At 41.7% G+C, this 13,644-nt stretch overlaps 1 protein-coding gene across 11 annotated transcripts in view; it reads right to left on the minus strand.

Moving 5' to 3' along the window:
- DMD (dystrophin) overlaps positions 1-13,644 on the minus strand; it is a 2,248,143-nt gene that overhangs the window by 47,021 nt on the left and 2,187,478 nt on the right. For 9 of the 11 annotated variants that reach the window (XM_059157899.1, XM_059157900.1, XM_059157897.1 and 6 more), the window contains 2 exons: positions 13,412-13,477; positions 10,619-10,777 (listed from right to left, as the gene is read on the minus strand). The exons of the other annotated variants lie outside the window; for them this stretch is intronic. In XM_059157899.1, the coding sequence (XP_059013882.1) occupies positions 10,619-10,777; positions 13,412-13,477 (225 nt within the window). The remainder of the gene's footprint in view (positions 1-10,618; positions 10,778-13,411; positions 13,478-13,644) is intronic. 11 annotated transcript variants of the gene reach the window in all.

Consider the following 13,644-nt stretch of genomic DNA (forward strand, 5'->3'; position numbering starts at 1 on the left):
AAAATAAGCCCAGAAAACAGATGTTTCGTCCTAGTGGAAAATGATAAAACCACCTCAACAGGTGCACTAAGGGAGCTGGGGCAAGAACAGTAACGTAAGAAATGAGAAAAACAAGGCAGCCCGCTAAAAATCAACCCAAAAAAATGTATTTGTACACCCACCACTACACAGATTTGAGACACCACCCTTCACCCTTCTAGAACTCCCCTGCTAAGTATGTAGGAATACTGCTACCATGGTAATGACCTTTACCCTAACGTCTAAGGACTTGGAATTACGCACTTTGCTAAAGCAAAAATACAGGTTATTTCTATCTCTGAAATAAACCCTTTGATTCACTAGAGAATTAGAGGAAAAGGATCACAGGGACTTATCTATGACTTATAGTTAGCTGTCAGATGGGTACCATAAGTAATCCAGGATTGGGAGATAAAAAAAAAAAAAAAAAAAAAAAGTCAACTTTAATTTTTAAGGTAGTTTAAAAAAAAAAAAAAAAGGAAAAAGAAGGATGAATTGAGTGACGTGCGGAAGCCATCCACTTAATACACACCAGGAAACCATTTCTAACAGGGCATACCCAATCATAGTAACTACACCACAAGTGTGTATTTCCTCTTCATCTCTTCCATATGTATTTTCTTCCTAGGAGGTCCCTACCCTCTCCCCAGGCCTCTACTTCATCTAAGCCCATCCTCTTCCATACCCCCAAGCCCATTATTCCTCCATCCAGACTTCTCATATAAACTTCTGGCCCATCTTTTCAAATGTCTCCTGCATGTTCTCCATTAGCCATGGGGTCCATGAACTAGAACTTGCTAAGCCACACAATGTTGATCTACTGACCATTATCCCTTAGCACTTCAGTGCCAGAGAACTAATCTGCTTCCTCAAGTAGCAATCCACAGGACCTCAGAGTAGCTACACATCTTTTAAATTTATACCTTAATCTGTTGTTGAGATGAATACTGTACTTGCATTACTGTTGTAAGATATAAAGAGGAAGCACTATCTACCCATGAATTGATTATATATATATATATATATATATATATATACATACATACATATGTATGTGTGTGTGTATAAAATTGTGAGATATATATGTATCTTACATTCCAGGGGAGGCCTCAAGTAACAGCTGGCTTCTGCATAAACTGCTTTAAAAAAAAAAAAAGATTAAACAGTAATGGTGACAGAAGTCAAAGTGGCTATCTTGGGTGGACATCTTTCAAAATTCAATCAGTTAAGAATTCCATATATCAAACTAATTTTGTCAAGTTATTGGTGGAAGTTCTTCTTTGTACTTTGATTAGAAAGCCAGGGTTACTCACTGGGATGCTCTATAAATAGAGTAGAAAGGTTTTTCTATGGCCATGAGAGATGACTTAATACCTATCTTTGGATCTTCCAGACTAAATCATTTTGGTGTCTGCATTTATAGGGCTTCACTGCTAGAGCAAATCAAAAATAACTACTGTGAGAAAAATCCAGGCTTCATCTGCAGAGACACCTGTTATAGCTACTTCCTCTGATGTCCCCCAAAAGGCAAGAGCTAGGCTTCCCACCAACCACAGGAGAGAGCCAACTGTGCTGTCTCCATGCGTGGTTTTCAAAATTTAGTACAGACTTGAATTTCCTACTACAAGCAAAGTCTGTACCACAGAACAGTACAGTTGGGCTAAGGTCAAGTAAGTCATTGGGTTAAACAAAGCTAAACCTGTTACTTTACTTCTATATTTCTCAATGCAAAGGTGAATTCGTTATGACCTTCCAAAACAAGTGTTTCCAGAGCTGGTCTGTCCTTGGAATCACTTTCTTTTTTTTTTTTTAAGAGTATCTTAGAGGTATTCTGCAGAACACATTTTAGGCAACAATGACCTTCTTCCATGGAGAAATATCATTTCTATGGCCTTTAATGTTAAGCTTTCAGCCATTAATCAAAGGCACTGGAAGCAATCACATAAAATATCTTCCATCTCTGTTATGAAAAGGACACTAGCCAATGATCACGTCAAGTGTTAACACTGTTTAAGCGTCCTGGACTGCCCAAGTTTGAATCCAGCCCCCATTTCTTGCTAGCTATATGACATGTCCTTCATCCTTGGTGCCATGGAGTCTTTATTTGGGAGACAACTTCTCCATCACAGGATCATTGTAAGGATTAGATAAGATCTCCTATGTACTTACAACAGTTCTTGTCTATAGCAAGGACATGGTACTTAAATGACAGCTATTTTCTATTTCTGTTACTATTTAGAGCCAGGAAAATGGTGTTTCCTTTGGAAGGTGCATGCTCCTTTCATCCACTTTCAGAGATCAACAAATCATGTTTCCTCTTATCCCAGTGGCTGCAGGGAAGCTGGGACCATATCTGAATCTCAGTTACAGCAACTGTGCTAATCCCTACTATGTTCACTGATTTCTTATTTAGACAGCGGGAGTCTCATCATTATGCTTTTTTTCAAGTCCTTTTTTAGAAAGTGAATACACAGAATCAGTACAGCAAATTGCTCCTTGAATCTCTTTGAATAAGGAGAACCTGATGCCCCTGCATCCAGTTCGTGTTCCCTGTGGATTGACCTTTACCAATCAGTAGGTTTTCCTGTGTGTTCTATGTTGTGTGGTCTGGTTTTGAATGATCATTTCCACATTCCCTGATCAAAAATTTTCCTATCATCCAAGTTCTCCTGCCTCCATCCCTCCCTGGCCCCATTCATTCAGTGACTTTCACATTTTCCCATTCCTTCTTCATTCACCTACAACAGCCTTAGCTTAGAACCTGGCCATCTTTCGTGAATTGTTTCCATGATCTTTCTACCCATCTCCATGCCTTTAGCTGCCTCTTCCCCTTCTCCAAAAAACTCCACCATACAACAGCTTACAGGATTAAACCCAAACTACTTAGCAGGACATATAAAGCCCTTTGCACAGTGGTCTCCACCTACCATCCCACTACTCTTTCTTTCTCCTCTTTCATGCTCTGGCCACACATTACTCTCCGCCCCACCAGTCTGGGAGGCTCATCCTCTCCCCTCGCTCAGCCTGGGGAAGTCCTAACCGGTCCTTAGCTTCAACTCCATAGGTGAAGCCGTCTCCAATCCCTCTGGACAGAACTAATCCTTTACCTCTGCACCCCCAGAGCAGTTTAACAATGGGTTATCATGAACTGTTTATGGTTAGTTGCTTGTATTTTTAATGCCTTCTCTTCAATTTTGAGCTCCGTGAAGATAAGAACCAAGGCTTAGTCACCTTTGCAGCACCGGCCCTTGGAAAAAACACAGTACGCATTCACTATCTACTGAATTGAACTGGAATTATATCCTTAGGCCTGGAAAGTAACTAAAGAAAGTCAGTTCTCCTACAGCAAGACGGTTTGGTAATGCAGGCCTACAGGACGATAAGGGTCTTCATGAAGGGACACTGGATTGTAAGAGATTCATCTTTAACCAGGCTGCTCAAGGGGAGGAATATTATCACCAGAAAGGTTCTTTGGTTTCTCTGCTAGTCCTGCAAGACTATCCAATTTCCTGTGCTAAGAATCTAAGCTCACCAGATAATACTGTGATTTTTATTCTGATTTCCAAGATTTCTGTTTTGTGAGATGGAGGACCTGGAATGGAGCGACAACTCCAGTCATTAAAAAACATACACCCCCCATTTCAACAGATGAAGTATCTGTACGTAAATGCCATGCTGTTCCCCAAAAAGGTTTAAGGCAACATTAATACACTGAGTGTAACAAGACAGTTATAAAGAGAATTAGGATCAAGGGAGAAATAAATTGTCCTTCTGGGTTATCCATCCCCTTCTATGAAGTGGATACGGTGAACTGGTCCCCTCAGGCTTTCATCTGATTAACTCCAGATAAGCTGAAGGAAATTCCCTTACGGGACTGGTTAGTTTGAAACTGAGCCTCTGAATCATGGTGACTCCACCTCCCGGGCCTGAGCAGAGCCAAACTGGCTGACTCCTGTCCACCTTATTAAACTCAATGTGTCTGCCCTTCAGCTTCTCTTCACAAAGCATCTCTTCATGTGGTGGCTTCCCTTGCCGAAACAGATCTTGGGTGTCTGATTTCTGAGGGAAAACTAGCCCCCTTTATCTAAGCTCTGCAGCCCTTTCCTTTGGCGGCATATGTTGCCAAGTGACATGAAGGCCTAGTTTCAGGAAATTCCTCACGGACTACTGCTCTTTCTCCCCCAATCCAACTTCAAAGAAATGGACAGACTGGCTAGGAGAATCCGTGCCCACTGATTACCAGTGAGATCGACAGGACATTTGACCCTCATTCCATCATGCTCCCTACGCCCATTCCAAACCCTCAGTTCTTCATCTACCACAGTCTTCAGAGGTGGCCCTTCTCCCCTTCAGAGCCATGCGTCCTCCTGTGCCCGTAACCACTCTCCCTCCTGCCCCCTCAGGGCCAATGCTCCCATCACCCCCAAGTTCTCCTCCCTTCTTTTTCTGGCATATTCCTCCAGCAGGCAGAAGTTATTAGGGATCTTTAAGTAAAAAGAGAAGACCAGGGTGAACCCCACATGATACTGTATGAAATAATCCCAACAAACACAAATATATTTGCAAAGATTTGCATGTGTAGAGATTACTTATAATAATAAGTAATAATAAGGATACCTAGGAACCCAGCATGGCTGGTAACCTTTGGAGCTGGGAACGCTATAGCCAGAGGAGAAGGTTGGAGGAGGGCTCTTTTTACTCTATGTGCCTTCTGAACCATTTGGATTTCATTTAATGTGTGTGATGGCCTATTTCTAGAAAGGTAATTAAATCGACATCGTAATGTTCAAATCTTCCAGAGTTCCACCGAGCCCAGTTTCCTCCTTCTGCCACACACTGCCGGGGTAGGTAAATTGACTCGCACAGTTTCAACTACTACTTGGGAGTACAGTTTCGCACAGTTTCAACTACTACTACTACTTGGAAGCTGGTGACTCCTAGGTCTAGTATTTCTGGAAGCTTCACAGTTCCACTTCTGACTGTCAGACATTCTTCACCTGCGGGTGTGTCCCCAGGCCCTGAACTTAACCTCTCCAACACCCCATTCACCGGCTTCTAGCTACTTGGCCCTTGCAGAAAGAGGTCTATAGACAGTGTAAATATCATAAACTGGTATTTGTTTTACAAATAGAGATGAAGAAGAGACCTGCTTCTCCCCTTCCTGAACTGTCAGTCCACGAGGCAACCAACCATCATCTCGCCACATGCCCTCCAGAACTGGGACTCAGTCCTTCCCTTCCCAGATCTGTGGAACCACCACATCAAGCAACTCTACCTCTGCCCAGAATGCTACTCACATCCAGCCTGTCTCCCCCTTTCCTGTTGCCTGACTTTAGGCCCCAATGATCTCTTGTGAGTTTCCATGATACCTCCCAATTTGAATTCCTTCTTCCAGTACAGTTCTTTTCAAGGTCACCCCTCCGCACAGCTGCTGGAACAATGGATGTTAAGTGTAAATCTAACAGTATTGTCCTGGGCTTCTGCCCAAGTGGCTCCCTGTCCCAAGTGAGGTGGCACCAGGCCCTTCCCCACCACGCCTTGCCCACTTGCCCAGCCTCATCTGCTCCTACTTCCGGTTTCTTCACAAAAATAACACAGCTCTTTGTGCTTTCCCCCACCGTTCCCCCTGCCATTCCTGTCCCCCACCCCTGGCACTTTCTGCTCCTCCCTCTGCTTGGAAGGCGCACTCCTGACCTCTTTCAGCTTCCCTTCATCTTGGTTATCTCCTCACCATCACTAGAGACTCGCACAAAGGCCTACAGAAGGAATATGAAGTAAAGACCACAGAGACTACGCAAAGAATTGCCAGCCCTGGGCCCAAGGTCATGCTGTCATTTACAATGTCAAGCAACAGTATCATGATTTCCATCGAGTTCAACCCTGTGGCGTAAGTAACCCATCTAGAATTTCTGTGACTAGAACATTTACAATCTGGCGTAATCACTGAAGAAATGAAAAGAGGCAAGGAAAACTCCAATTCAGACTACACGATGTCCAGTCGCCCAACAACAAGGGCTATGAAAGGTCCCGAATAGGTACTAGGAATGCCCACAGTTCCCCGCTGTCATGTAACAAATCTGCTGACAACTTTAATTCACATCAGACTTCCCAGTGAATCAAGTTAGTATGTACCCTCCTTTTAGACTCTAGAACAATCTAATGAACTTGCTATGCAGGCAGCAGGATGACAGTTGGTCTCTCACAAAAGCTACCTTCCTTTTCATTGCTAGGGTCACACCTAAAATTCCTGGGCAAGTCTTACTTCATTTAGACAGTGCAGAGAAAAATATGCTGGAATCTGACGCGACTGATTTCAGTCAGGAGAGCACATGGTTTTGAATCTATGCAAGAAAAAAGCCAACTCTGAGCTTGCAATGCTGAGGACACACAACAGATCCAATTCTCAATATCCAACTGGTCTCCATCCAGTGACGGTGAATCTGAAGGATCTGCAGAGTGAGGGTAAGACATGCTAAAGTGAAACATTAAAGACTGTCAAAGTCACTAGTCACCCAAGTTTATGAGACCCTATGCAGACAATTCAGGGTCAGATGTAGCTTTTGCTCAGAGCTTTCACTTTGTTATCTGTAGTGCTAACAGTCAGTGAAGAGAATGCCAATGGGTGAGATATACATGGTCTAGGATTTGAAGGATGGATGTTTAACCTAAATTTATGATAAAGCAATGCTTGGTGCTAATCAAGAAGTCTGGCAGAGGGACGTACTTTGAAAAACAAGCAGAACAGCTTTGAAAAGGCACTGCTTTATAAAATTAGGCTTTAAAAATAATGTTCATCACAAGTGCATGCGTGAGTCCTACAATTAAAATAGATTCACCTTCATTTCACTCATTCCTTCCATTTACTCAACAAATATTTATTGAACGCTATGACCAACAACTCGGAGAAATGAATCCTCAAGACTGAGTAACACACCCCTGAGACACTTCTACATTGGCCATTCTCTCTTCTCCAACAGGACTGTGGGGAGGTGTGGTGAAGAAGAATGATAGAATTCAAGAACATATCTCATCTCCTCAGGAGTGGGGATCTCCAAGCCTCTTTCCTTGCCTATCTGTAATTTGAGGTTAAGTCCGAACTACAGAATAAAGGAACACAAAATACAGAGAGATATGGAAAGCATAAAGGACAATGTCAATTTCAAATATTGATTCCTGGGGCACCTGGGTGGCTCAGTAGGTTAAACATCTGACTCTTGGTTTTGACTCAGTTCATGATCTCAGGGTCATGGGATCAAGCCCCATGTGGGGATCAGCGGGGAGTCTACTTATCCCTCTCTTTCACCCTCTGCCCCTGCCCTGGCTTGTGCCATGCACACACTCGTGCCCTCTCTTGCTCTCTCAAGTAAATAAGTAAGAAATCTTTAAATATCCATTCCCATTTTCTCTAGAAGTATGCTTGTATTAGCCTGATTATATAGCCCAGTTTGACTTAGGAAATACATTCAGCTTGGCAGGTCCTGAGAGAGGGGAGGGCATCTGCTGAGCCCCTGGGTTCTCTCAAAGGAAGGACAGGAAAGGGTGAACAGAAAAGCCCCTTAAGCAACACTCAATTCAGGGATCACGAAGGCAAAGCTACGGCTCTGATGCTCTTTGAGCCGAACTGTGTGACGAGAGAGGACAGAGCAAAGGAAACCAGACAGTGTACTTTCAGGAGGGGAGCTCTGGAGAGACATTTCTTTGGAATTTGGTGAAAACGTGAAAACGTGGCAAAGTGGAGGGAGGAAGCAAGCAGCTCTGCCTGACCTTTACTGGAGGGTCAGAAGGACTTACAGAAAGACTTGCATCAACACCAGATCCTTCGTTTCAGAGCTGTTAAGAAGCCCTGGTGTCGATCTTCTTTCTTTGACAGAATAAACCATCCCATTTTGGGGGAATGGTCTTGGATATCTTTAAGGAGAAAGTGGTTATCACTGTACCACAAGCACATGAAGTGGTGTATTCATGTACAGTCCTTAATAATAATGCCTCAGGGCTCCTGGCTGGCTTAGTCAGGGGAGCATGCGACTCTTGACCTCAGGGGCATGTGTTTGAGCCCCACAGTGGGTGTAGAGATTACTTAAATTAAAAAAAAAAAAACCTTAAAAAAAGAATAATGTCTCGAGTCAAGGTACATTCCAAGGAATATGTCACAATTCTGTGTAAATTCTGTTTACAAAGAATGACTCTCTTTTATTCTCTGGTACAAGGGTTGGTTATTTTGAGTCAGAAAATCTGGACCGGAAGTTGGTTCTGCCATTGGCTGGTTGTGAAATCTGGGTCAAGCCATTTGAACCTCAGTGAACCAGCATTTCTCTGTCCTTCTTGACACAGCTTTAAGGGAAATTAAATGACCCGAATACATTAAAGTGCTCTGGAAATAATGAAATGATAGATAAATGACAGTTACCAGTACTCTTTACCAACATCCTTTGGTCTGGTTGTCACTGTATGGAAGCAAAGTGTGCCAACAACACACAAGACCCAACTCTTACCCAATGACATGGAAAGATATGTTGCATAATGGCAACAATCCTATTGTACAAAAATATTTTGTTCTTGGGTAACATCAAATTTGGCTTGTAACGCCAATCCCAATTTTTCTTTCTTTTTTTTTTTTTTTTGCCTCTGACCCCTAAAACAACTACAGAGTTAACATAGAGGGATACTAAGGAGGATCCTCAATAAAGGAGGGGGGATGTTTTATCTACCATCACCTTCAAGGCCAGTCTTATTTCAAATAAGGCCAAAAATAATGTTACCATTAAAACCAAAAAAAATGTTCAGTATTACCTCCTAGATGGTATTCGTGGGGCATCCTTGCTGTATTCTTATTTATTTATTTTTTATGTATTTATTTGACAGAGAGAAATCACAAGTAGATGGAGAGGCAGGCAGAGAGAGGGGAAAGCAGGCTCCCTGCTGAGCAGAGAGCCCGATGCGGGACTCGATCCCAGGACTCTGAGATCATGACCCGAGCTGAAGGCAGCGGCTTAACCCACTGAGCCACCCAGGCGCCCGTTGCTGTATTCTTAAAGTTAGGTTTTTACCGAACATTTCCTGATTGCCCCCTAAGTATTCACACGGTACTAGGTACTCCAGGGGACCATTTGCCCCAAAAGCATTCACTGTTTTTGTTAGACTGAGGAAATGGGAATAACAAATAAAAAGAGAAACCATTAGAGAGTTCTCTGAGAAAGGTTCACATGACCCAGGGAACACAGGCAAAAGATCGATTTACTTCCAAATGTCGGGATCTAACAGTGCTCTATGGAGAAGAATTATTCTGAGGAAGGTCACAGTTATGGAAGGAATGGCTGAGAAGCAAGCCTGAGCTTCAGAAAGTAGATGAGAGCAGGATGTATTCAGAAACAGCTGCTGCAGCAGCGTGGCTGAAACACAGGTACAAAGGAAGATAATGTTGTAAGAGGAAGTCAAGAGAAAATTCTGGAAGGTTTTAAGTGCTCAGCTGAAAAGCTTGATTTTCTCTTTTTTCTAGATGCAGAAATGCAATGAAGTTAGAATGCCACGAAGGGTCTTGGTTCTGGAAATATATACAATTCAAGTCAGTATGGAGGATTTACTGGAGGGGTGAGAAAGAGAATAAAGAGAAGCCATCTGTATAAGGAACATGGCCACAGGTCAGGGGTTTTAAGAGCGGGACAGAGAGCAGTGGTGGCACAAAGCAATGGATGAATGGCAGTTTGCTTTTTCATTCTGATGTGACATGTTGCCCCAGGGCACCAGTTCTCAGGCACACTGCACTCTCTAGATTCACAGGTCTTGGTGCCTTGGGCTAAACGAAGAGACAAAGGTTCTCAACTCCCACAAATTTGAGCAACTGCTTCTTTAGAGACTTGCCTGGTAGCATTTGTCTAAAGAAGGTACGGTGAGTCACAAGTGGTCATATGGAAAAGCCTTTCTTAACCAAGAGGCCTGTGATATAATAATACATGTGACACAAAAGCCGATGTCCAATGATTTCTATGATCCTGACACCATACAGTAGCCCCGATTTTTACATCTGTGTCCTCTCTGCCGTCATTGTGCATCTTCTCCAGGCTTTTCACTTCTACGGTTTCTATTTTTCCGCGAACATCTTTCGGAGATGATGACTGACAACAGGAGTTGTCTCACTAATGTGCTATGATGGCGAGCATAAATGATGTCCATGTTTGAGGATGGAAAATAAGATGCATGAATTCGTTCCCAGATCAGACCAAGCCAATGAACCTACTTTCTTAAATGCTTTGAGGCAGATAATACGGCCAAATATATGTACAAATCATATAATCATGAAATTAAAGGACTTGCTTTGTTCTTAAATTCTATTCTCAAATATAAAAGCAAAGCCTCTGAAACACATGCAACAAATCAATCACCACCATTAGCATTAATTCCTCTCACCCCTAAATTAGGACTTCATTTTCTTCTTTCAGGTAACAAAAAAGGAGAGAGAGAGAATCTGTAAATGGAGCTAAACAGATTATTGTGGAAAACAATTAGACACAGAATGACTCTAAGTGAAGATTCCTGGCGCTTTTCTATGTGTGCACGTGTATGCACTCTGCATACCAATGACAAAGCTAGAAAGAAAACTCACCTGTTTTCTTCCTCAAGATCTGCTAGGATTCTCTCTAGCTCCCCTCTTTCCTCACTCTCTAAGGAAATCAAGATCTGGGCAGGACTACGAGGCTGGCTCAGGGGGGAGTCCTGGTTCAAACTTTGGCAGTAATGCTGGATTAACAAATGTTCATCATCTCTGGAAAATAAAATCAAAGGTTTTGGTTTTTTCCCCCCTTATTTTGCTCTGGGGGTCAGGGACTCGGGTGTGTATTTTAAAATAGAAACATTTGCTCTTAACCATTAATTAGACCCTTTTTCCTGGTTCTGAAGACATTTTGATATTTTGAGGTTGTGATCTATGATCTTATTGGTGACAATTCAAAGTATTTCTTGCTCAGATTTTCAAATGAATTTGATTGGCCTATTTACATGGGTAAATGAGTAGCAGAACTATGGAAATACTGGGACTCTATGTTGACCATTAAACCAATAGTTAGCAGATATTAAAAGACATAACAATGGCTCTATAATGTTTATGCTACCAAGCCTGTCAAGATAACCTGTTTCACTAAACCCATGCTCTTATTAATAATGACCAGGTAAAAAAAAGACTTACAACCTTTATAATAATGAATATTTTCTTCAGGGGAGGACAAAGTGACCACAAAGTGTTGCTTTGCTAAGCGAGTTTGAACTTACAAAAGCCATTGAGGCAAGATGGTAACAATAATGAAACTGGAGACAATTGATGGTTTCATTCAATGATTGTTCAGAGAGAACAACAAAAACTGGAAGAAAAAAAAAAAGCCACTGGGATGACTAATTAAAAGAAGACTGAATAACTCATTCTTTAGAATAGTTTTAAGGACTAATCTTCAGGAACAAAGAAGCAAAGGGTTTACATTTGGGGAGGCAGCTGCAATGTTTCCTTAAAACTAGAAACACTCTAATACACAGGAGAAATTATTTTCTAAATGTATTGCCCCTAGCTCCTTAGAAGCCTGTGTACATCTAAGTTTTAAGAACTTCATTCTGTTCTTAATGAGAGGCTAAAACTCTTTGTTTCTCGTTAGATAGGAGCAGGATGGTATGTTAATAGTCTCCTAAGTCTTCTGAGTTGAAAAACAGTACAGGTATTTATGGGAAAAAATCCTCCTGACGTAAATGATTTTGGTCTGTCAAGCCAGGTAACTGGTCGAGAAGTGAGAAGTTGTCTAAAAGTAATTATCGGGTGTTAAAAACCAACATTTAAGTGAAGTCAACCAATTCCCCAAACATCTTCCCCAGATCTGCCCCTAAAATGTCATGGTTTTAGCATCTAACATGGAGTCAAAATGGATTTTAGGTCCTCAGAATGAGCTAAAGCTAAATTTCATTTAACAATTGTAAAAAGATGTTTTACTACTTATTATCCCTCTTCCCAAATTCTGAAATTTTATTGCAAGAACTTGCTGTGGCTAATTACAACAGAGCTTTAATTAAATTTCTCTTACTGTTCTCTCAGGCGGGCAATAAATGGCAGCCATTATTATACAGATACAACTTAAAATAATTTGAATGTGCTAGAGCTTCTAATCACCAAAACTGGTGACACAAAGAAGCAAATCATTCAGGTTGTTTCCATTTGGTTGATTCTTTGGCCGCATATTTTCCTGTCCAAGTATTTTATATACTAATCCTACTAATACTTATCCTCCTAACTGAGGAAGAGAATGTGTCACAATTACTTCTGTTTGGGGAAAAGGTTGTTTTTGGTTTAAGTGACTCAGTCATATACAAATGACTGTCAACTTGATTCAACATTCACCTTTGCAGGTGATCACCTTTATCTGCCGGGATGATTTGTTCTCAAGTCCTCCATGACATGCCATTCAGATGCTATTTCCCTCAGCCTAATCCTTACAGAAGTTCTTGCCTCACTGGGTGTGACGCTGGGCTGCCACACTGAGACATAGTGAACTGACCACTCATTCTTCCCTTTGCCCAGATTCTCCATGACAAAGTGGTGAGACATCCGTAACTTAGCAAAGTAGAGATACTCCTGTGCTTTGACTAGAATTTTTTTCCCTCTCTCTCTGAAGTTATCTATTCGTTTAGTAGGATAAGCTTCTTCATCAGTTCCCTCCACCTCAGGCCCTGAGTTCATGGCACTGTTCCTCTGCATTCCTCATGGTGAACACTTCCCCAACTCGGTAAGGAAGCCACTGTTTCCCTGTTACCATTTCTAGCATCCTGCTTTCTCTTTCCTTCCACTTGACAGGCCTGGCTTATCATCCCACTGAACAACTTCAACCTAAATTTGTACCCTGTCTTCTGAAATCCTTCACCAGACTGCCTCACCTGATTTAGCTAACAATGATGCTAAATCACAGAAATTTACTGCTTTGGATCTGTGAAGGAAAAGGCCCAACTAACCTACCAGATGGGAATACCAGTGCAAACATACTAAGATTATATGTCTGCTTCCTGAGTGGAGAAAATACTACTTAGCCATCACTTTAAAAAATTAATATCCAATCCCTTTAAATATCTGGCAGGTTTGGTCAAAGATTCACCATTTTGTATAATTTCATTATTTGAGCCTATGCAACTTGGTATTAAATAAGGCCCACTGTTTTTGCTACTCTGGAATACCAGTCATGCCACATTTTGGATGAGCTCATTCCGTGTCAGGTGGTTAAGAGTCAAAGACAAAAAAGTCAACGAATGGCTCCTTGAAAGATCAAGTGAGTCTAATGCTAATTCCTATCTTCTGCCCTACCCTACCTCTACAGCCCTCAAAGCAATTTCATCGTCAGGAACATTTTGTAAAAAGAGACAGGATACTTACATGCTCTCATTAGGAGAGATGCTATCATTTAGATAAGATCCATTGCTGTTTTCCATTTCTGCTAGCCTGATAAAAAACGTAAAAGCTCATTAAAACTTATGTGATTTCTTAGAATCTATTCAAGACCTAATCGAACATTCCTGAAAACTAAAGGATAAATCATGGCAAGAAGAGAAAGGAATCCTTCAAATTAGAGAATGTGTGTGTTGCCCTAACCATCTGAGGCAGTGAGT

This window comes from Mustela lutreola, chromosome X (assembly GCF_030435805.1).
Source record: "Mustela lutreola isolate mMusLut2 chromosome X, mMusLut2.pri, whole genome shotgun sequence".
NCBI classification, from domain to species: domain Eukaryota; kingdom Metazoa; phylum Chordata; class Mammalia; order Carnivora; family Mustelidae; genus Mustela; species Mustela lutreola.